The sequence below is a fragment of the Polistes fuscatus genome, unplaced genomic scaffold, assembly GCF_010416935.1.
Source record: "Polistes fuscatus isolate 324 unplaced genomic scaffold, CU_Pfus_HIC Scaffold1, whole genome shotgun sequence".
Classification (NCBI taxonomy): domain Eukaryota; kingdom Metazoa; phylum Arthropoda; class Insecta; order Hymenoptera; family Vespidae; genus Polistes; species Polistes fuscatus.
The window spans coordinates 752,284-776,222 of record NW_025112997.1 but is presented as its reverse complement, the minus strand read 5'-3'; the positions used below and the strand labels follow the sequence as shown (position 1 = coordinate 776,222).

General features: G+C 33.7%; 4 protein-coding genes and 1 long non-coding RNA gene across 5 annotated transcripts; 3 read left to right on the top strand and 2 right to left on the bottom strand.

Annotated features, from left to right (window-relative positions):
• Window positions 1-39: 39 nt before the first annotated feature.
• On the bottom strand, window positions 40-1,701 carry LOC122515489 (low molecular weight phosphotyrosine protein phosphatase-like). The gene is given in 5 exon segments (XM_043632864.1): window positions 40-172; window positions 265-377; window positions 380-428; window positions 525-715; window positions 808-1,701. Coding segments are annotated over 5 exon segments (474 nt in total). The 5' UTR covers window positions 845-1,701; the 3' UTR covers window positions 40-88.
• Window positions 1,702-2,152: 451 nt separating this feature from the next.
• Window positions 2,153-4,743, top strand: LOC122514914 (U3 small nucleolar RNA-interacting protein 2). Its single transcript, XM_043632055.1, is given in 9 exon segments — window positions 2,153-2,331; window positions 2,578-2,711; window positions 3,058-3,128; window positions 3,131-3,160; window positions 3,250-3,477; window positions 3,572-3,681; window positions 3,775-3,971; window positions 4,047-4,384; window positions 4,504-4,743. Coding segments are annotated over 9 exon segments (1,395 nt in total). The 5' UTR covers window positions 2,153-2,280; the 3' UTR covers window positions 4,740-4,743.
• A 245-nt stretch (window positions 4,744-4,988) lies between these two features.
• LOC122514930 lies at window positions 4,989-5,771 on the top strand. The gene is made up of 2 exons (XR_006303153.1): window positions 4,989-5,447; window positions 5,588-5,771. It is a non-coding gene; the product is annotated as an uncharacterized LOC122514930 (long non-coding RNA).
• Window positions 5,772-5,798: 27 nt separating this feature from the next.
• On the top strand, window positions 5,799-9,598 carry LOC122514905 (protein O-mannosyl-transferase 2). The gene is given in 15 exon segments (XM_043632043.1): window positions 5,799-5,831; window positions 5,906-5,989; window positions 6,090-6,174; window positions 6,262-6,366; window positions 6,464-6,572; window positions 6,641-6,688; window positions 6,691-6,902; window positions 7,135-7,241; window positions 7,317-7,509; window positions 7,587-7,790; window positions 7,935-8,086; window positions 8,174-8,262; window positions 8,355-8,503; window positions 8,580-8,989; window positions 9,333-9,598. Coding segments are annotated over 15 exon segments (2,073 nt in total). The 5' UTR covers window positions 5,799-5,811; the 3' UTR covers window positions 9,439-9,598.
• Window positions 9,599-9,715: 117 nt separating this feature from the next.
• LOC122514921 (gonadal protein gdl) lies at window positions 9,716-10,387 on the bottom strand. Its single transcript, XM_043632069.1, has one exon. The coding sequence runs from the start codon at window positions 10,244-10,246 to the stop codon at window positions 9,722-9,724; it is 525 nt and encodes a 174-aa protein (XP_043488004.1). The 5' UTR covers window positions 10,247-10,387; the 3' UTR covers window positions 9,716-9,721.
• Window positions 10,388-23,939: the final 13,552 nt, after the last annotated feature.

Here is a 23,939-nt window from a genome sequence, read left to right as displayed (position 1 = left end):
TTAAATACTACTTAAATAACTATTATATCTTAGGTTTAAATTAATATTACATTATGCTATAACAAAAATGGTATAATTAAATATAAAATTAAATACCTTCATATTTTTCTAAAAACGCTGTAATACATCTTGTGCACTGATCAAACACGGCCTTAAATCCATCATTATGATTCTATAAAAATAGAAACAATTTAAAATACTTAAATTATATTTAAATAAATAAATAAGTATCTATATAAGAATATAAAGAATATGATAATGTACATCATAGTAAGGATCACGTATTACTATTTCTTTTAATGGATCATATTTCCCAAGCATATCAACTACTGCTTTACTATTCTGCGGTTTCATATTAGTTAATACTTTTAAATTTCATGGTCCATCCCAAATATCCAATCATATTTATGAAAATCATCCAGCGTAATCTAGAATTAACAAGCATATATGGTATTTTTCATATTCAATAAATATTAAAAAATAGATTATATTAGATTATATTATTTACTAAAAACTTTACATACCTGTCTAGCATTATGAGAATAGTTAGTAATTCCTTTTTCTCTCAATACAGAGACAGCTCTTGGATCAGGACTTTTACCAGTATGATATCCTATAAGAGCTGCACTATCAACTTCCCACTGATCAGTTAAACCTTTCTTTTTAATTTTATCATCAAAAATAGCTTCTGCAATTGGAGAGCGGCAAATATTTCCTTTAGAAATAAAGGGATAAATGTTTCATATGAGATTATATTATATATGGTAAAATAATTAAACTTATTAAAGAAAAATTATAAAAATATACCTAAACAGACCATAAGCACTGCTTTCTTCTTCGTCATGATCAGTTTTATTATTTTTTTTATTATATTTCTATGTTACAACAGATTTATACAAAATTGTGGGGTTATCTAAATATATGACAAATAATGCTTTAACAGAAATTACTTTTAAAAAACTCTAGTCAACTTATTTTGATTTTTTAGGATCCTTACACGTATGTGGGGAACCAGGACGGTGGATAAATGATATCCAAAGAATTTATATACACTTTCTGAATTTATCAACAAGAAAATATACAATTTATTATTATTAATAACGGGTACACTCTTGGACGCCACATATAACTGATATCTCTCGAACGTTATTATGAAAGCGCTTTTTGAAAAAAATAAAAGTAAAGTTGGTATACAGGTGCAAGCGCATTTTGAAAAAAATAAAAGTAAAGTTGGTATACAGTGCGCTTGCACCTTGAATTTGTGGTTGCGCATGCGTATAACATATAACCTCTTCATGACGTTTCCACATTTGTAATTATCAATAACTAATTAAATAATTAATTAAAAAAGTTAGCAATTATGGATTTTGAATTAGCAAATAGCTAGCAATTAAATACACTTATTCATTTTTTTCAACTGTTGAGATTCTATGCCAACTTTTTAATTCTAAGGAAGCTCCAAATATTATTAGAGTAGGATTGAGAAATAAACAAGGAAAGAAAAACTTCCGCATACTTCAATTCGTCTACAATTGCTACATTCATACCATACCCTTTGTCTACACCAGTGCCATTTTGGAAGGTTTATGAACTATTATTTATAGCATAAGCTGGACACTTTTTCAAATTTTCTCCCATATAAGATGATTCTCTTTACCTCTACCCTCCATAAATGTTATATATAAAAATCTTGACTTGGATGGTTCCCATATAGGGAGAAAAGGCACTAGTGTATCGCACCGGTATGCTAGGTGCGTATCACTACACATGTGTGGCGGAAGGAACCAGAAACTTGAATTCTATTGGTTCAAACACTGATCGCCACTACTATTTTTATGTAACATTTATTTATTCATAAACTATTACAAAACAAGAACGGATAACAAAAATGCGTTGTTAATCGGGCACGTGTAACTTCTTAATTCCTTTCTTTATTTATAATAACGGAAGAAGAAAGTCTTTGTAACTATGGAAACATTAACGTTCCCATAGAAACGTTGTTAGCCGTGATAGTGTGCGAGCGTTCAAGTAGCTTGGACAAAGAATCAGCGGTGAGGATGGCAGCGCTAGTCGTCGCATAGGATAAGGTAGAAATCTGCTTATCGACAGCAGGCCGCCACACATGGTTCGCACGTGCTGCCATCTACTTTAATCTTTCTAAGGCAACAAGTATCAAACAAATTGAATGGCTTCTACCATGTGCTTAATGTATTTGAAATAAATTTAGAAATTTAGATTTTATTTTTAAATTGTGGTAATTTACATTAGTTCAACGTAAAAATGTCATTTTTTATTAGAAACAATCATGCCAAGGATGGAGTTAAAAGAAAAGTAAGTTATTAATATTTATGCATTAATAAATTGAACGATTTTTAGTTGCATATTATAGGTTAGAGTTATGCAGTTTATGATAAACAAATAATTTAGTATTCAGTCTTAATTAACTTCAAATTTAAACAATTAAAATTTAATCGAATTTTGTATTTAATGTATAAACTATCAATAAATAAAAATATTATGTATATATATATATTCGTAATATACTATTTTTAAATAAAATATTGGTTTATTTTTCAGTACAATGGACGCTTTGAAAATAAAAATAAAAATAAAAGTTTATTTGCTTTCAAAGAGAAAAAAAATGTAAAAAAATCTGGTGACAATGAGAGTATACCAAGCGATGACGAAGAACTTGCAGAAGAGAATCAAAAGTAAGTGTAATCGTATAGTTCAGAAATAGCAAATAGGATTTGATCTATGTGCTAAAATATGATGAAATTTATTATGATCTTTTTTTCATGCGAGCTCCAATGTATAGAGCATATAGATAAGTACTTATAATAAATATCAATTACCGTGTTCAGTCCTACCAACCTTTTATTTATGATCGTATTGAATGGTCTACGCTTCCTATGAAATTTGAACGAATGCAGAGATGAGTTTCTATTTATTTCATTTATGTGTTTTTGTGAAGAATATTTTTTGTATTTATAAATAAATTAACAAAAAGAAACAACAGTTTTTCTGTAAAAAATGTAAAATATTTTTCTTTTGCAGTCAAGAATTACCAGAATTTGAAAGTGAGTCAGAAAGTGAAGAAACAGCACAAGAAAAACGTATTAGGTTGGCCAAAAATATCTCCAACAAATTAAGGAAGAAGGTTAGTAAATTTAATATGAATTATAACACTATGCGTATATAAATATCTACACATTATTAATGTATTATATATTTTGATCCAATATATAGAGAAAGATAGAGCAGAGTTTGAGGAAGGAGCGGTTGAGAAAAGATTAAAAGATGAATATTTGGAAGAAAAGGGATATCTCAGAAAAACAGTAGCTGAACATTACATTGCTCATCAAGATCCTATAATGTTGAAATGTAAAGATCACAGAGATTCTATTACTTGTTTATGTTTTTATAGTAAAGGGAACATTTTATATTCTGGTTCTAAAGATGGCAGTTTAATTAAATGTAAGTTTTTATTAAAATTTGTTTAATTAAAAACATTGATTAATAAATATCTAACAAACAAGTAATGTAATTTATATTATTTCATTGATACTAGGGTCATTAAAGGAAAGAACTAAATTGAAAGTTATAAAAGGAAAAAATAAAGAGCAGGACGGAATGAAATCGATTAACTGTATAGCAGTTAGTACGGATGGAAAATTTTTGGTAAGAAAAGCAATATAATAGTATATTGTGTTTTAAATGTAGATTTTATATATTCGACATATCTATGTTTCTAATTTATAAATAATATTTTAGGTTGTAGGAGACGGTGGTTGTAAAGAAATCAAAGTATTTTCTGGAGAAAGTTTAAATTTTCTCAAAAATTTACAAGGTCATAGAGATATAGTAACTGGTCTAGTGTTTCGAAAAGACACACATACACTCTATTCTGCATCTGATGATAGAAGCGTAAAAGTTTGGAATTTGGACGATATGGCGTATGTTGAATCATTGTAAGTATATGTTAACATTTAATGGATTAATATTTTCACATAAATTGTATGTTTATAATGCACTTCTATTGTTAGATTTGGACATCAAAACGGTATCACATCGATTGATGCTTTGTCAAGAGAACGTGCCATAACTAGTGGCGGATTTGATGGAACTATTAGAGTATGGAAAATTGTTGAAGAATCCCAGTTAATTTTTAACGGTGATAGTAATAGCATAGGTATCGTTAAACTTATCAATGAAGAGAATTTTTTTAGTGGCAGTGATGATGGCTCACTTTGCATATGGGGTTCTCATAAAAAGAAACCTTTATGCTCTGTATCAGAGGCACATGGAAAAGACGACAGTAATGATGAACCTAATTGGATAACAAGCATAGCAACGTTTTTGAATACTGATTTAGTTGCATCTGGTATGACATTTCTCCATAAGATATCTATTATTTATATCTCAATATTCTTTTGTATATTTTATTTTTATTATAATGCATGCAAATCATTAAATATAATATAAATATTTTCTTTTAATTAGGTTCTAAAAATGGTGAGATCAAGTTGTGGCGATGTGGTGATTCGTTCAAATCTCTGCATCCATTGTTTACAATTAAATTAGTAGGATTCATAAATTCTCTATTATTTACATCAGATGGTAATAATTTAATTGCTGGTGTCGGTAAAGAACACAGACTTGGTAGATGGTGGCATATATCAGAAGCTAAAAACTGTATTGTTATTATACCATTAGAACAAAATAAAACAAGTAAATAGTTAATTATCTTAGAGATCTTAGAGATATTGCATCTTATTATTTGCATGATGTTCTATGCATACACACAGATATATTGTATAATATATACTTTATTTTTATAATTTGGAGTTAACCATTTTTCTCCGGTGTTCGTGACAAATAATGTTTTCCATGCACAAAACAATAAATAATCTTATATTATATATGTTGTAGGGAAAGTGGGACCTTCGGGGATTGTGAGCTTGTCCTAAGCATTGACCACAATACCAAGCGGTTTTTGGGACGTAAGAAACGAAGAATTGTTACGGACTTTTCCAAGGCATTGTACATAATACTTTGATATCCTATAGAATATCAAATTATTATTTAAGCAATGTTGAGAAGAATACATTATCGGGTAACAGGCGCGCACACACACACACACAAAGCGAGCATGAAGCGGGTTTTTGAGACTGTCGTGCCGCTATACTATGTACACCTCTGTAAACTGAAACTTAATGCCGGTGTGTGCCGCTATGATAAGGAACAAAAGATAACAATTCTTGTTTCCTACGCTGCCAAAAACCTCTTGTAACCAAACCGCATTGTGGCCAATGCCTAGGACGAGCTCACAATCCCCGAAGGTCCCACTTTCCCTATAAGATATATAAGAAAAATAAATTTTATATTAAATCAAGATTATAAATTAGTTTATTCTCTTTACGATATTTAAGAGATATTGTCCACAGGTACCTATAAAATATAATTTACTAAATATGCTTTAAATTTATGCTACGCAATTTTGAACGTTGTTAAATATATATTTATTATAAATTAAAGAATAATTACATTAATTTATATAGTAATTTGGTTACTATTTTATTCCTAGATTGTCCCTAGATAATTTAGGAACTTTTGTTCCATCCTGTAGTTGGTATTTTACTTAGCCACGCGGCATTTTTATATATATACACTTTTCAAATATGTCTACTGTATACACACTTTTCTGAACTGTTTATATTTAACAAAAATACTATTAAATAATAAAAAATGAAAACAATTATAAAAGAAAATATTCCAAAATTAAAACATTTACCATTCAAAAATGAAAATATGTGCTATGAACGAAATCGGTACGTAAACAAATGTATTAATAATTAGTAATCCTTCAATTATAAATATATAAAATTTATTTATTTATTTGTAGAAATTGGTGGCTGTTATTTGGAATTATTATAATTTTTACAATTGGAACTAGATTTTATAAAGTTACAGAGCCACAACATGTCTGGTATAAGGAAAAAAATAAAAGAAATACATTAACATATATTTATTTGTTTAAAATATTTATTTATATAATTGATAGTGCATTTAATAATATTATATTACAGCTGGGACGAAACTCATTTTGGTAAAATGGGAAGTTGGTATATAAATAGGACATTTTTCTTTGATGTACATCCTCCTCTTGGAAAAGTAAATATTTTGTCATTTTCCAAATGTTATAAATATTAGTGAATATTCATGAGTGTTACGAATTAAAATTTTTATTCTTCATTTTAGATGCTTATCGCATTATCTGGGTATTTAACTGGTTACAATGGTACATTTGCATTTGAAAAACCAGGTGATAAATATGAAAATGTCAAATATGTTGGAATGAGAATAGTAATTATGTTTATTTCTTTAAATGTAAAATAGTTATGGTAATAATTTAACTGGTTAATATTTATAATGTTTAAAAATATAGTTCTTTTCTTTTTAGTTTTGTACATTATTAGGTGCTACTACAGTACCCTTATCATTTCTCACAGTATGGGATTTAACGAAATCTACTCATGCAGCAACGCTTTCTGCAGTATTTATTCTTTTTGGTAAATTTTAATTTCAATCGATAAAACTAAATGTTTATTTTTAATCATAATAATGAATTTGATTGTAGATGTTGGTCTATTGACTTTAAATCAGTATATTCTTCTGGACCCAATATTATTATGATGTGTGCAACTTGGGGAATGACTCGAATTGGTTCTCTTCGTCATCAACCATTTACATCTTCTTGGTGGAGTTGGCTAATATTTACAGGTGTATCCCTTGCGTGCACAATTAGCGTTAAATTTGTTGGTCTGTTCGTTGTCATGCTTGTTGGTCTTTATACCATAAACGAATTATGGCGAGAATTAGGGGACTTAACGAAACCCATTGTAAGCATTATTTTTCTTTTTATTTATTATAGAATAAGAATATACGAGGCTGGATTGAAAAAATTTGAGCCCTGACACAGTAACCACAATCTTGTTTTTTTTAATAAAAGATAAGTTTGACCGAAAAAAATATTGCTTTTATGTTAGGTTTAAAAATTTTAATAATTATAATAATATAATTTATTTTATTTGTGATCCGAATAAAAAAATATAGAAATATTTTTTCTTCCAGTCTTATGTGAGCAAACATTTGATAGCAAGATTTTGTTGTCTTATTATGTTACCAGTATTTCTTTACATGTTATTTTTCTACATTCATCTTCAAGTTTTAAATAAAAGGTGAAATCATCGATTTTATTTTTTATATAATACAAAAACTTATTATTATTTATCAAATGTATTTCTTTGATTCAGCGGAAGTGGAGATGGATTTTATAGTTCGGAATTTCAATCATTATTAAAAGGAAATTCTTTGTACAATGCAACTATGCCACGACAATTAGCATATGGTGCTACTATTACTTTAAAAAATCATCGTACAGGTGGAGGATATTTACATTCTCATTGGCATTTATATCCTGAAGAAGTTGGCGCCAGACAGCAACAGGTTTTTATACATAAGATCTATATAAGAATGCAAGCTCGAATTTGTTAAATGAAACAACAGTTTTATTTATTTTCTAGATTACAACTTATTCTCATAAAGACGATAATAATCTTTGGTTGATAAAAAAATATGATACCGATAACATTCCGTCTGAACCAGTATTGGTAAAACAGGGTGATCTTGTACGTTTGGAACATGTTATTACAAAACGGAATTTACATTCTCATAAAGAAATTGCACCTATTTCTAAAAAACATTACCAAGTAACAGGATATGGCGAGGTTAATATTTTGTGAATTAATTATTCAATATTGTATTCAAAATAGTATTTATGGGTGTACGAACTGTGCCGTGGCATAGGATCCTTAAATATTTGTCATTTTGATTGATAATAATAATTATTATTATCATTATCTATTTTCCAGAATGGTACAGGAGATGCCAATGATGTTTGGAAAATATTGATAGCAAATGGTAAAGATGGTGATATAGTTGAAACTGTTATAAGTAAGTTAAAATTTGTTCACTATCTTCATCATTGCGTACTAACATGTAGTGGAAAGACATTACCAAAATGGTTAGTATGCGAGGAAAACAAGAATTAACGAAGAATTATTATAAATATGATAATATTAATATATTATTATGAATTTTATTATTTTAGGGGTTATAATCAACAAGAGGTTTCATGTAATCCAAATATGAGAGACAAAAATGCATTATGGAACATAGAAGATAATAATTATACTAAATGTAAGTATTCGATATTATATTAATTTCGATTTATTTTATAAGAAATTCTTAATACTAGATTTAATAGTAATAATTGTAAATATCATTTACAGTACCCAATGTAAGTTTCCAAGTTTATGCACCTGGATTCTTCGATAGATTTTTAGAATCGCATGCTGTCATGTTGCAAGGAAATTCAGATCTCAAAGTGAAAGAAGGAGAAGTATCTTCTCAACCTTGGCAATGGCCTATTAATTATAGAGTATTTATTAGTACAGATTAATATAATAGATAAATGAAAGATTTGATAAAAGCTAAATATAAAATACTGATTTTAGGGTCAATTCTTCTCTGGAAATAATCAGAGGGTCTATTTGCTTGGTAATCCTGTTATATGGTGGGGAAATATAATATTCCTTATAATGTTTATTATGTTATACATACATGTGTGTATAAGAGAACAAAGAGGTTGCATTGAGGATCCTTTAACACTTCAACAAAGGGAGAAAATAATGGAAGCTGGAAAATGGCTTTTTGTTGGATGGTTTTTACATTATGCACCATTTTGGGCTATGAGTAGAGTATTATATTTCCATCATTACTTTCCAGCATTGCTATATAGCTCGATGTTAACTGGCGTTACTTTAAATTACATCGTCGAAAGTTTACAAATATTATTGCCTAATAAAGTAGGAAATACTATTTATCATATTATAATGGGCAGCGTTATTTCTATTACGATATATAGGTAATATATTTAATCGTTCGAGTCACAAGCAGCGTAATTGTACTCCTCAGATTTCATGTCGAAAAGATCCAATACATTTGTCCATTGTGCACTATTGATGGTGCTTTAGAATTTTACCGAAGTTGGTTTCCTTTATTTTACTGATACTTGACAATCGCATTAATAAAACAGAAAAGAATAACGTTGTTTGGGTTTTCTCGATATAAATTGAGACAAATGCTATCACCCTGCTTGGGTCTTTTTAATGAGATTATTCCAAAGACTCCTGGGACTCAAATGGTTAACAGCGAATTTATATAATACATTGATTTTTATGTATTTAATATGTATTACGTATTTGTAGCTTTTATTTATTTTCACCATTGGCTTATGGAATGGAGGGGCCTGCTGCGTCTGATCCTGAAAGTTCTATGCATTCTTTGCGATGGATGGATTCTTGGGAATTTTAAATTTTTTACAATTTTTCATGTTTTTCTTTTACACCTACTTATACAAGGTGAGAGAAATTCTCGTTAATAAGAATGAAATTAAATTTATACTACTTATAACAGTGACGCAAACAATACTCATTTTGTTTCATATATAAAAATATTAAATATTTTTATGAACTTTTATACATAAAAGAAATATTTTTACAAAATAATGTCGTTTAATATAATGTCATTTAAATTATATATTGTAATTGAAGTTTAATATTAATTAAGGTAAACAAAATAATTTAAACAGTTGAAATTATCTGGGTACTTCCATTTTACTTAATCTTATTATAAAATCACATAACCTCATTTGTACTTGAATTTCAATTGGATTATTGGTTACTTCAAATCCAGGTACACCAGCTTTTTCTAATATACTTTGTTGATCTGATACCTTTTGATCCAATTGCAATACCAGTTTCATATCTATTTGTTTTAACTCATCTTTATGTTTTTTATAAAGTGCAGCTTTTATTGCCATTCTTTCCTCATCCGTTGTTATGTTTGACAATGATTCTTGAGTTTCTATTTTTTGTTGATTTAGGAGTTGCAATCTTTGCTGAAACAAATGTTTTTCTGTAACATGTTGTATTTCCATTAAACCCTTGACAATCTCAAAAATGGTGTCATTTAATAAAGAATTTGCCAAGGCAGACAACAATTCGTAAGGAAGTCTCATTTGATATTTCGGTGGAAGTTCTCCAGCCATATGTTGAAGCTGTTCAACTAAAAAATATAATTTTCTTTGAAGATCTTGTGGAGTTGGATTATCGATATCCATTATACAATATAAATAATAGTTTAGATACGTTCTCTGTAAGTTTCATGCAATTCGATCAATACAAAGGAATTTAAAAACTAAAGAATACAGAAGTACACAGAAGCTCACAAAGTCCTCTTTTTTCCTAACCAAATTCATCTTAGTTACTACCGGGACCACCAGTGGCCGATAGTAGATAGAATACTGTAGCGGCCTACTGTCGATAAGCAGATTTCTACTCTATCCTATGTGACAGCTAGCGCCGCCACTCTCACCGCTCTTTTTTTGGTCAAGCTACTTAGCGCAAAAAAGTTGGCACACGACCATCAGAACTAGGAAAAATGAAGATATACATTTAATTGCTCGCTATTTGTTAATTCGAAATCCATATTTTTTTAAATTTTTTATTAATTATTTAATTAGTTATTGATAATTGAAAATGTGAAAATTTTTTTTTCATTTCTTAGTAAAGCAACGTAGTTGGCCACAGCAGAAAAAAATGAATAAGTGCGCTAAATTGCTAACAAAATGTTTATTTAAAATACATAGCTTTTAACTTTATTAATTAATTATTTAATTAGTTATTAATTAAAAATAAAAAAACGTCATGAAGAGGTTATATGTTATGCGCATGCGCAACCACAAATTCAAGGTACAAGCGCACTTTGAAAAAAATAAAAGAAAAGTTGGTAAACCTGCAAGGGACTATATGGTCACGATGGCGGGTGCTCCGAAGCATGCGACCCAACCGCTGAAGAACGTTTTCGTGACGCTGTCGGCTGCCATGTCGGCGATGGGAATGGCTTCTGGCCACCTTGTGAAACGATCGTTCATCGTAAGGCAGTAGCGGTAACCTCTTTATACAGTGGCCCAACGATATCGATATGGACATGATAGAAACGTGTGTCCGGTATTGGAATTCGTTCCAAAGCGTTCTTCGTATGCCGTTTTATTTTGCTGGGCTGGCACGGCAGACAGGTGCGTATCCAACGGGTAATATCGCTGCTCATGCCGGGCCAGACGAACCGTTGTGCTATTAACTTCCTAACGGAGCGTGCGCTGTGATGTGCCAAGTTGTACGATGTATCGAAGATGCGTCTACAAAGCGTTTGAGGAATGTACGGTTGGACATCCGTTCCAGAGACGTCGCAGTATATGACTGTCTTGGTATTATCGACGCGTAGCTTTTGTAGCACGAGCGACGTTTTTGTCCCAGGATCGATCAGGGCAGCGAGTTCCTCGTCTCTCTCTTGATGTTCCGCCAGATCCTATGTGCTGAACACGACAGGTACGCTGATTTCCTCTACCCTGGAGAGCGCGTCCGCGACTGTTTTCGTCGCCTGCGACGTGGATGATACTGGTAGTGCATTGCCTAATATAGTCCAGTTGTCGTAGTTGTAGTTATGACGTCTTGCTCGCCTTCTGCTGAAATGCGAATGTTAAAGGTTTGTGATCGATTTTGATTATTAGGTGACGCCCTTCGACCAAGAATCGAAAGAACTTGAGGCTGCTGTAAATTGCTTGCAGCTCCCTGTCGTAGGTTGAGTATCTGGTCTGCGTTTCCGAGAGCTTCTGCGAGAAGAAACCTGAAGGTTGAAATTGTTTCCTGTTTCGTTGCTGCAAGACTGCCCCTATAGCGTTGTCGGAGGCGTCTGTCTGCAGGATCAGCGATGCATCTGCAATTGGATGTGCAAATAGCGATGCTTCGGCGAGTTTTTGTTTGCAGGCATCGAACGCGCGCTTGGCGTCCGAGGTACATTCGATGAATCGCTGGTTCTTCTTCTTGTTGCCTACTATATAGGTGTGCAACGGTGCCTGCACCAATGCGGCGTGCGGTATAAAACGACGATAAAAGTTAATAATTCACAAGAATCTCCGCAGGTCGCTGATGTCCTCGGGTCTTGGGTACTGTTGGATGGTATCCACGCGCTCCTCCACTGGACGTGTACCTTGCGCGTTGATCTTGTAACCGAGATACTCGACCTCGTGGTGCATTTTGATACGTTGATAGTGAGGCCGAATTCGCGTAACCTCTCGAATAATGTGCGAAAGTGCCTTATGTGCTCCTCCGGCGTTAACGATGCTATCAAGATGTCGTCAATGTAGCAGTAACTAAAATCTAATCCTCGCAGCGCGCTGTTCATGAAACGCTGAAATGTTTCTGCTGCGTTCCGGAGTCCAAAGGACATGGCGTTGAATTCAAATAGGCCGAACGGTGTGATGACGGCTGTCTTCGGGCGATCCTCCGGAGCTACTGGAATCTGATGATTTGCGCGTTCCAGGTCGATAACTGTAAAAATCGTTCATCTATTTAAATTGTGCGTGAAATCGTGTAAATGCGGAATTGGGTGACGTTCTGGTTCCGTTATCGCGTTCAGTTTTCTATAATCGCCACATAGCCTCCAGTCTCCGTTTTTTTGGCGACGAGGTGGAGAGGGCTGGCCCATGGACTCTTGGACAGTTGACATATGCCTTGGTTCAGCATATGTTGAAATTCTGCCTTGGCGGCTTTGTACTTGTCGGGAGGCAGTCTGTGCGCCGGCTCGTAGACGGGTGGACCTTTCGTGATGATGTGATATACTGTGTGGGCAGCTGCCTTCTTGATTGACGGCGAAGTCAGGTCGACGAATTCTTTCAAGAGTTTGACATGCGGTCCGTTAGGATGAATGGACGAGACGATTGTTTTCGTGGGAATCACGAGCTTCCTTGGAGATGACATCTGCGTTTGGTTGTCAATGAGGCGTCGTCCGCGTAGGTCTAAGGAGAGATTATTTTTTGTCGACGTTGACATTATTGTTGGGGCGATGGACGTCATCGGAATCGCGAGGATTGCGATTACCATCGCGGGCGTTGCGATTCTGGACCCAGGTGCACGGCTGCCGGCATTTCCTGGCCTGCACTTGGTATCGCATATGATAGTAGCATGGGCCGTTGTCTATTTGGACGCTGCTATTGTGGTGGCGGCTGCGGCTCGGTCTCATCGAGGACGCAACTTGTGTAACTCCAGCGACAGGTTTTTTTCCACGTCGCGTAGCTCTGCCAGATCGGTGTTCACAACAGTGTGGCGTGTCTCCTTGGCAGAAGTCGACGCGACGGCGGCGACGTCGGACTTGGACACCTCGAGAATCTTATTTGTCTATAAAGCTAGCTTCGTTAGATCTGTTTCCTCGCTTATGGCCAATATACTTCTGATGTAATCGGAGAGTTGCTCCATGAATAATGTCCACAGGATGTTATCCGTGCACTGGCCGTTCATTATATTGCGTAGCCTCAGCAGGATGTTACTCGGTTTCGTGTCCGTTGGTTGGTTGTTCCGAAACAATTTTCGTAGCTTGGTCTCGCTCATTTTGTTGAAGGCGCTAACGACACATGCCTTGAGGGTCTCATACCTATCCTCCTTGGGCGATGATACGAGGATATTCGATACGAACTGTAGGATATCTTGATCTAGGTCGACCACGAGGTGCCGAAATTTTGTGGTGTCGCTGGTGACGCGGGCGATGTGGAAGGCTGCTTTCGCTTGAGCGAACCAGAGGACCGGGTTTTCTTTCTAAAACTGTGGAAGTTTTACGGCGCGTGCCGCGTTGACCGTTACCTCGTCATTGTTGTTGGGGACTCGTAGTTGCTGTTTCTTGGCCTGGTACATGTCGTTATCCACGGCGTCGTCGTTGGCGTCTCTCGAGTTTTCGTTGGGCACGCGGTTGGATCTTTGCAGTGAATGACTTACCGGTGACATTAAGGTGCTTCTCGTTCGTCGGCGGCGTTTTTTTTGCAGGGTAACAGGTCTTCGACTGTTGTCGCGAGGTCTCAATGGCTGTGCCTCTGTCCGTGGCGCGCGAGTTATATGATCCGGCCTCTGGGTATCTGGTTGCTGGGCGACCGACGTCCTTATCGTCATGGGTAGAGTAAACATCCTCGGTGCCCGAGCGGGGCGACTTAAGATAAAGGGCCGTTCAATTGGAATGCGATGGGGGGGGGCACAAGGAAGTGCTTACCACCACTTCTCTCGTACCAGCGACGAACTATTCTTTGTCGGGCATTCAATCTGTAACGACGTATTAACCAGTAAAAGTATTTTAACCAACTTCTTTTAGTTCGATTATTTACTCACTTACCTGAACAAAATAAATCATTCGTTATTACTTACGTGTGTGAATTCATACCTCGTACACCGTAATATAACTCGCGCGATTTTCGTATCCGTCTTTCATCACTTCAGGGTTACCAATCAAGTAGCGGATAGATTAGGAACGTGAATTCTATTTGTCCAATTCACTGACTGACTCTACTATCTCTCTCTCTTTATGTAACATTTATTTATTTATAAACTATTACAGGATCCGAACAAATAATGAAACGTGGGTGTAAATCGAGCGCGTGTGTAACTTCTTTATTTATTTAAACGGAAGAGAGACTTTAGTTTTTGACGATACTACGTTGTTAGCTACGGTTGAGTTGCGGTACTAGAGTCGCTTGGCCATAGAATATGTGGTTAGAGTGGCGGCGTTGATTGTCGCGTAGGGTGTAGTAGGAATCTACTTGTCGACAGCGGACTGCTACAGTTATGTAGCGTGTTCAATGGTATTCAAAATAACAAGTTCAGTGGGGGAAAATATTATATGAATATTTTTTATTAAAAACGTAACAGAAAAAAATTATATATAAAATTTATTACAAACTTAACGAGAATCTTAAAAAGGAAAAGGAAGTTAGGAACTAGTGTTCGCGTTGCTGTCGCTGCTAATAGTACGCGTGTGTCTCGTTCGGCGGTTGAGAAGGAAGAGAGCAAATAGCAGCGGTTATTCATGTACGTGGGGGTTTTTTTAGTATACAGTTCCGCCACCAGAGGCGTGACGGTAAGAGTGCCGAAGGCGCCAAGCTTTGGCGTGACGGCCACACTGTAGCCTCATCATCTCCCTCTAACAGCTGACGAAGATTTTTAACACACAACAGCTCAAGTTCCATACACCGGTATATTTTTCTATAACCTTAGATATGTTGAGTTTTGTGCCTTCGAACTACAATTTGATGACAGCATTAGTTTTCTGTTAACGTTTGAAAAAATCTGTTGCAGAATTGCATCAAATGCTTGTCGAAGTTTTACGGTGAACATGCTCTTGGTAAAAACAGTGTTTCGAGTGGTTCAAAAATTTCAAAAGTGGTGATTTTGACGTGAGAAACGAAGAGCGGAAGAGAGGAGAACGTGCGTTTTTTTGGCTTGGCATTCATAAACTGCCGGAAAAATAGGAAAAATTTATAAATAGCAATGGAGATTATTTTGAATAAAATATTTATCATTTTTAAACATCAGATGTGTAATTTTTACAAAAAATTCCAGTTTTATACTTCTATACCTGGTACATGAGCACAATTAATCGAATGTCCAAGCAGATAATTATAATCAATGACCTTATAACACGTAGCACTTTTAATTTTAAGTCATCAAATGAAATCGAAATAAATAATGTAATAAATGAAATGCATTTTCTTGTAATATTTTCATTTTATTTCTTCGTTATATTGAATTATATAAAATATTTCTAATTATAAGACAAAATCAAGATTGTGCGAAGTGTTAATCTTATAATACTTAAAACTAAGTATCAAATTCACACACACACACACATCGAAGAATTTGCAAATTTGTTCGGATCTATCTCGTTCGAGATAGAATCGAAATAGAAATGAATCTTTCAAATCGTTGCAAATCCCTTTGAATCTTATGATACATAATAAAAATTACAGAAGAGTAACAAAATGAATTTACAAAGCAAACATAATAAAATTAAAAGATATAATTTTGTAACAATTATGTATAAACCAGGAGGTGGAATTTCCACTCCGGAGTGAACGCAACCCTAGTGCCTTTTCTGGATCCTATCTACCTAAAATTAAAGTTTTCACATTCCGTCAAAAAAGTATGTAACCTGCCTGCTTATTATCCATATTTAAAAAAAACAAAAATATACCTCAATAAATTCACTCCACAGTTCTTTCACATACCACCAGAGTGCAAAAGCCTAAACTAGAGAGCATGCCCCAGGGCACTTTCGACACCCTAGCTCAAACATGTGTTTTCTAAACTTATTATATACGTATTTTTGCTATAATCGCCTGCCAAGGCTAACTATTATTATAAACATGACTAACAATAAGTCCAAAATATTAGTATATACTAGTATACATATATGCATGTAAAGAGAATATATTCTCTTTAAACTTGGCGCGCTAAGTATGATCCGCGCGTCTTTACGACGGTATATAGGACAAAGGAAAGTATCAACCTATTCAGTTTATAAAAGTTCGTAACACAGAGAGAAACATTAGTAATTGTTATTAACCATACGGGTGACCTCCAAATAGTGTTGTGAAAGAGAGGCGAATAACTAACTTCAATTGTCGTTTCTCTTATTTTACAGGTAGAATATAGTTTTTAAGTATTGTAAATATGTTAAATGATTGTAAAAATGTTAATTAAAATATAAACTCTTATTTTACAGAGAGAAACCGTTTGAGTTATTTTCTTAAGGGAAACAAAAAGAAACCTCACCGATATTTAATTTAGAATTATTTGTCTTATAAAACGACAATTTTGTTCACAATAGTAAAACTCCAATTCGAATTTATAGTGGTAGCTTCACCAAAGGATGATAAGACAAATATAATTATCGTAACCTCGATTACCATAGAACGTGGGGAGAAGTATGTACTACCGGAAGAGGCGAGACATAAGATTCATACAGAATTAAACTAAATTAACTTAAATTATTTTTAAAAAGAATTTAACTAAATTAAATTAAAGACGGAAAATTACACAATATTAGTTAATACACTCAAAAAAAGACACTAAAGGAAAAAAATTTGGATTACACTAACAAAAGAATTACAAGATGTATATACAGATAAATATGGGAATTTGCGGTTTAAAGAGAAGTACCTGGAGGAGGTGGATGAAAAAGATATAAAAAACATGTCACAGGACGAGGATCTTAAAAAAATACTAGAAAAATTGGTGGAAACAACACAAGATAAAGGTAGCAAACGGAATTTGTAAGTTATGGGAGAAAAATTCTTGATAGAGAAGTTTTCGAGCAAGAACACCAATGCCGAACAATGGATGGAGAAATTTGAAAAGGAATGTTCCCGATTTGAGATAGATAAGGATGGGGAAAAAATGGAGATATTAAAGTTATTTTTGGATAAACCAGGGTTGGATTGACACTCTTCAACGATTGTGAGATTAACTGTAACAGCTGGATGGTCGGAATGGAAAAAAAGATTTTTAGTTTTGCAGACGATGGATGGAGTAATGCAACTTTTGCTCTAACATTTAAATACAAGGACGGTTCACCAATAGATTATGCCATAAAAAAGGAAAAACTTCTATAGTAGATTTCAATAAAGACATAGACAAAAAACACTTACATCGCTAATAGCAATAGGATTACCGGAATTTATATTAAACAAACTAAACCGAGGAGGATTAAAAGAAACAACGGATCTATTTAACGAGGTAAGAAAACATGAAAACTTGGTATATAAGAAAAATTTTCAAAGAAAGAACACAATAGATTTCAATAAAAAACCCGAAGAAAAGAGGTCATGTAAGATGTGCGAAAAATTGGGTAAAGGTATAAGATACCACCCTAGCGAAAAATGCTGGTTTAGAGCAAAGGAAGAGGAGAAAGGAAAAAAGTAAATAGCAATTCGATTTTGGAGGTAGAACTATATAACGAAAAAATAAACACACCACTAATAAAGATTAAGGTTGTATTAGAAAACAGGTTGGAGATAGAAGGAGTTTATGACTCAGGATCGCAAATATCATTAATAAATAAAAAATTGATAAAAATTATAGATAGAAAGAGAGATATGAACAAAATACAATTAAAAACAGTTAGTGGTGTGACACATACAGAAGGATTGACGAAAATAAAATTAAAAATCTTCGATATTGAAAGAGAGGTAGATGTCTTTATTATTGAAAAGGAAGATTTTCATGATTTTCTCATAGGCCTGAACATAATAAAAGAATTTAGTCTGATACAGGATGAAAATTTGAGAATAGGCCAAAAACAAACCCAAAGAGACAAGGAGGAGGAAGCAAACTTTAGTAAACATGTAGAGGAAAAGGAATATGAGAGGAAAATAGATCATCTAGAGCATGAGAATAAAGATAAAATAAAAAGATTAATAGAAGTAATTTTATACTTTTCTTTTTGATGTTTATTTGTGATGGATACTTTCTTTTAGATACTTTTTTATTACGATAGTAATAGGCATTACATTTCTCTGCATTAGTTTTAAAAATCTCGAAAATTAAAACAAAAATTTAAATGTATACTGATACTGATCAAAAAGCTGCAAGAGATTATAGTTTAATAATAATTATTGTAGAAAATAATTTATAAATAACTAATAAGGGGACCTTACACTGGAACACCAATGGATTTTAACGAGCTTTGGTATATTATTATAGTAGTATACTTTTAAGGTGTTATCGTGGTAAAATATTTTCGCCTAACGCCTACTCAATTTTGAGAAAAAGGCTTTTAAAGTTTTGATTTTTGTTGTATATATGTTTATATTATCTTAATTTTGACCGTCTATCAAGTGGCGCGCTAGCGTCAGTAGTAGCGTATTTCCTTCTCGTGCCACTAGTTAGTGTACGATCCTTTATGGGGTAATTTTATTTTAATAATTTTTTTCTATCTGTTTTCAAATTTTTTTTTCATATTTCTTAATTTTTAAATATATACAGGAAAGAGAAAATTATTTATTAGAAAAAAATTAGAAACAATAAATTTTTTCACATCTCACACAATTAATAAAAGATGACTTATTACATAAACAACGATTTTTTAAAAGATCTGTTGGAAAACAAACCTGATTAACGTTTAAAAATATTTCTCTTTCATTTGGTTTTAATAATTTCGAAGCGTACCATGCATATCGAATCATTTTATGAAAAATTTTTGGTGACAATTGAATGCTTTTACGATAACTATCACTCTGGAATCTGCGTTTAATAAATATTAATAAATGTACAGTAAATGTTAAAATTCAAGGATATAAAAAAATTATATATGAAATTGTTAATGATTAGAATATATACAATGGTTATATTTGTTAGTATATTGAAGATTTATCTATTTTTATATACCTGTTAAAAAATAAAATGTTAACTGTAATTCAAGTAATAAGTTTTTCTTTATTATTTGTGCAAGATGTTAAAAAATTTATTATTTCTAATTATTTTGTAATAATGATTTTCTCTTTCCTGTATATATTTAAAATTTAAAAAATATGAAAAAAAATTTGAAAACAGATAGAAAAAATTATTAAAAAAAACTTCGAAAAAAAGTATTGAACTAGCGGCATGAGAAGTGAGAAAGCTATTACTTACGCTGACGCGCCACTTGATATAGACGGTCGAATTTAAGAAAATATAAACATGTATACAACAAAAATCAAAACTTTAAAAGCTTTTTTATCGAAATTGGCTGGGCATTTGACGAAAAAATTTTACCACGATAACATCATAAAAGTATACTACTAATATACCAGAGCTCGTTAAAATCCGTTAGTATCCCAGTGTAAGGTCTCCTTGTAGGAGACAGAAGAAGAAACAAAGAGATAAGAAAAGAATGTGAGACCCACGGTGTGGTAAGGTGGATAAGAGGGAAAAGAAGAGAGTGGTGAGACCATGTAGACAGGATGGACGACAGAAAGCTGCCAAAGGTGGCAAAAACAGGAAAAATGGGGACAACGAGACCACCTGGAAGACCCCGAAAAAGATGGCATGAAAGCTGGACAAAATCATTACAGGATCAACAAACGCCCTAAAAAGAGAACTATATAGCTAATATATAACAGGACGAAGTCTTATTAATAATAATAAGAAGAAGAATTGCAATCTTAGTTTCAAAGGCTGAACGTGAATTGATTTGAAACAATTGAGAAATTAGTATATGGTTCTATTAATACAAGGAAAGGGTTGTCACTGTCTACTTTTACCTGTCAAAGTTTACGAGCTCATGCACAGGGTCTTCAATTAGACAGAATAGCTTCGTCGTTGAATTTTTTTATTCTTTCTGAGACGTGGATGAATTATGAAAACATTGTAAAAATTCCAAATTTTTATATTGTAGTTCAATATAAAAGACCACATATATACGAGGTCAGGCGGAATTGCAATTGTTAAGAAAAATTAGGATATTTATATATATTTTAATATAATCACCATACGTACTACTTTAAATCTTATTATTTCCTTCTAAACCTTACATTTTACTTTAAGGGGTTATACGCAGTTAGAATTTAAAAAAATCGATTTTTTTTTGCATTTTCGGAATGTATATATATTTAAGCATATTCTCTGAAAATTTCAAATTGATCCGGCAAATATCCTTCACTTCATGTAAGCTGCAAACAAAAATTTTTAACTATGTGTAAACGTCTCTTTGAAACTTTAATCGCGTTTTTCTCAAAACGGTATGTTCAAAGTCGGTGATCTCGATTTCTCAGAAATAACTCAACCGATTGGACTTATATCTTTACACAATATTCTTAGATATATTCCTCAGATATTGACGGTAGGAATAAGATTTAAAAAAATTATTACTATTTTTTTTTTACAATTTAGAGCGAAAATTTCAGTCAAAAACGAAACATTTTTTTCAAATAGATGCCATTTTGTCAAAAATCAAAATTTTGAATATTCCTCCCGTTAATACCTGCATTAATCTATCCTTTAAAAGAATCCACCATTTTTTTTATTTCGGTTAATCAAAACTGCCAAAGTGGAGATAACCGCCAAGCGCCTTTTTTTAGAGGACGTTCAGGAAATCATCTACAGGAGCGGTGCACATTAATATTTTTACATGATCGACGCGCTATTGTATTATTAAAAGTAGACTCTATTTGAATTACCATCACTTATAATTGATAAGTTAAAACTTTTTCTATAAAAAATTCATAAAAAGACGTCTTTTTTAAGCCACGCAACTGCATATAACCCTTTAAATCTTGCATTATCTTAAATCCTTGCTCTTCATCTTAAAACCATGCTAGCCATCTTTAAACCTTGCTGGCCATCTTAAAACCTTTCTGCACGTCATTAAATCTATTGCTATAATATTAATTATATTTGAATCAAAAGAATAAGTGGCAAAAAGCCCACGTCGATAGATACTCTTACATTGTTAACAAGCGACTATATAACTAGAGTGGGGAAGCACATTGCATATCGCACACGCAGTGCTACCGCTTTCGCTACACAGATTCGTTGGTCATAATCAGATGGCGTAACGAACCCATTTATTGTGGCCGTCACGCCAAAGTTTAGCGCCACCGGCACTCTTACCGTCACGCCTCTGATGGCAAAAACTGATAACTAAAAAAACCCCACGTATATGAAAAACCGTTGCTATTCGCTTTCTTCCGTTCCAACCACCGAGCAAGACACACGCGTATTTACTAGCAGCGACCAAAGAGTGAACACTAGTTCCTACTTTCGTTTTCCTTTGTTATAATTGTTAAGTTTGTCATATATTTTGTAAGTCTTTTTTGATACGTTAAAAAATGAAAGTATTCTTATAATATTTTTCCCTAGTGAATTAATTATTTTTGAATATTGTTGAACACGCTACATTATATACCAACTTAAGATTATAAAATTTACCATATATTATAACATTCTTAAAAAAGATTACGATAAAATTCAGTTTATTTTTAGTGGAGATTTTTTGTGAATTTTTCATTAGATACAGCGCTCCATTTAATTAAGTTCCTGAATACAAAATTAAATTTAAAAATGTGCAGCAGTTGCACTAAATTAACAACAAAATCAAAAACAGTAATTGATGCTGTATTTCAAAAATATTTGCATCCAATCCAAACCAAAGCATTTATTTCATACTTTAGTTATCATAAGCCACTCGAATCGTTTGTTGAAATGGAAAACTTGGAGTCTACATAATAATTAATGTAATATATTGTTGCGACCAGGTCTGGGTCAGTTGGAAAAAGGGCTGGAAGCTTTTCTGGATAAGCCAGAGCGGAGGAGTTTCGAGTTATGGATGATGGAGGGAATGCGGGAGGAACTTCTACAGCAGCGAGTAAGGATCAAAAAATGTCGGTGCAGCTTAGAACCAGGGAAACCGAGAAGCAGGAGCAGATCCGGACTTGTAGGAAAAGTGGGCAAGATCACGAAGGGAACCAGCAGAGTTTAGGAAAACGTCAATGCGGAAGAGTTCGCAGAGAACTTTGGCGCCGAAAGATGTGACGTCGTTGAGCATGCATTTAGGCTGACCGAGAAGGAACCGATTAAGCAGACATCCAGGAGGATTCCAACTCATTAAAGGTAGAAGGTGGATCGCGGCGGACAATGGTAAGACAACGCTTTCATTGGGAAGAAGATTCTGACAATTCCGAGTAATGCCTTTTAGACTGTGCAATGATCCAGCTACGTTTGAGCACCTTATGGAGCGAGTTCTGCGATAATTACTGGACCAAGCTTGACTGGTGTATTTCGAAGACATCGTATACAGGAGCTCTTACGAGTAGCTACTTTGCAACCAGGGGAGGTGTTCGAGCGGTTTCATTCATACAAGCTAAGGAACAATCTAAAGAAGTGCAGATTCTTCGAAAGGGATGTGAGGTATCTAGAACACGTCATCTCCGAGGAGGGCCTTTTCGCGGATCCAGGGAAGATAACGACGCCCGGTACCTAGTGACAAACGAAAGTAAGATATCCGTCGTTGTTTTAAAGAAAGAGGGGAAAAAAGGTTATTTTCCGTTTTTAGTCGAACTGACACAGAGGAAGTTGTGCTGTCCTAGGAAGCGTCTCTTTTCGGAGGAGCGAGTTAAAAGAAGAAGCCGTCTTGGGGCTTGGTACCGACAATCTCCTGAGAGTTTTTACTTACGGTTTTCCCTCAGAGCGGAAAGAGCTTAGAATCTGGTGAAAACCACATCGGTGAATAGTGTTAAGCTGGTCATGGCAGTAAATGTCGCCTCCATGCCATCGGTGCGACAAAAATAGTAATTGACGCTATATTTTAAAGATATCTTGATCAAATTCAAACTAGAGCATATATATTACTGTACGATCGGAATCGAACGTAGACTATGAACTCGTATTCATAATGTGCGTCTTAGTCCTATAGGGAATTACTAAGCGCTAATGTTCGCATTCCCACTACTCGGATCTCGGAAAATGGTGGGCCTACTTTCGGTAATGGGCTGGGCGTCCCTCGCCAGCCAAAAAAACACTCGGTCTATTCTTCCACTGGACGCCTACGACGATAAATCAGAGACAACTAGAGAGAACAAAATGCATCCAGAATATATATCATAGCAGATACCTGTATAATCGCGCGAGAGTGAGTATCATCCGAGTATCCCCACACGATAAGTAACGAAGTGTATTAGGACGCTTTACACTTCTACCACCACGTATTCGGTAAGATAATTATTGTATTTTTATACTCAAACGAATCAGGTAAGGCACGTGCGTTGTCCCTCGTTGACCGCCATTAACACGTAGACAAATATCGACCACGTGCGTTGTCCGTGGTTGACCACCATTAACGCGTATACGAATAACAACGAGGGCTTTTATGCCGCAATGCTTTTCCCTGATGAGCCAATAGAGTATTGTACTTTCCATTGGCTCAACCATGTGTTTTAATTTATTTTTAATTTAATCTTTCAC

Bases quoted from the DNA above. Each gene is read 5' to 3' on its own strand.
- LOC122514921 (XM_043632069.1), bottom strand. From the start codon at position 10,246: ATGGATATCGATAATCCAACTCCACAAGATCTTCAAAGAAAATTATAT.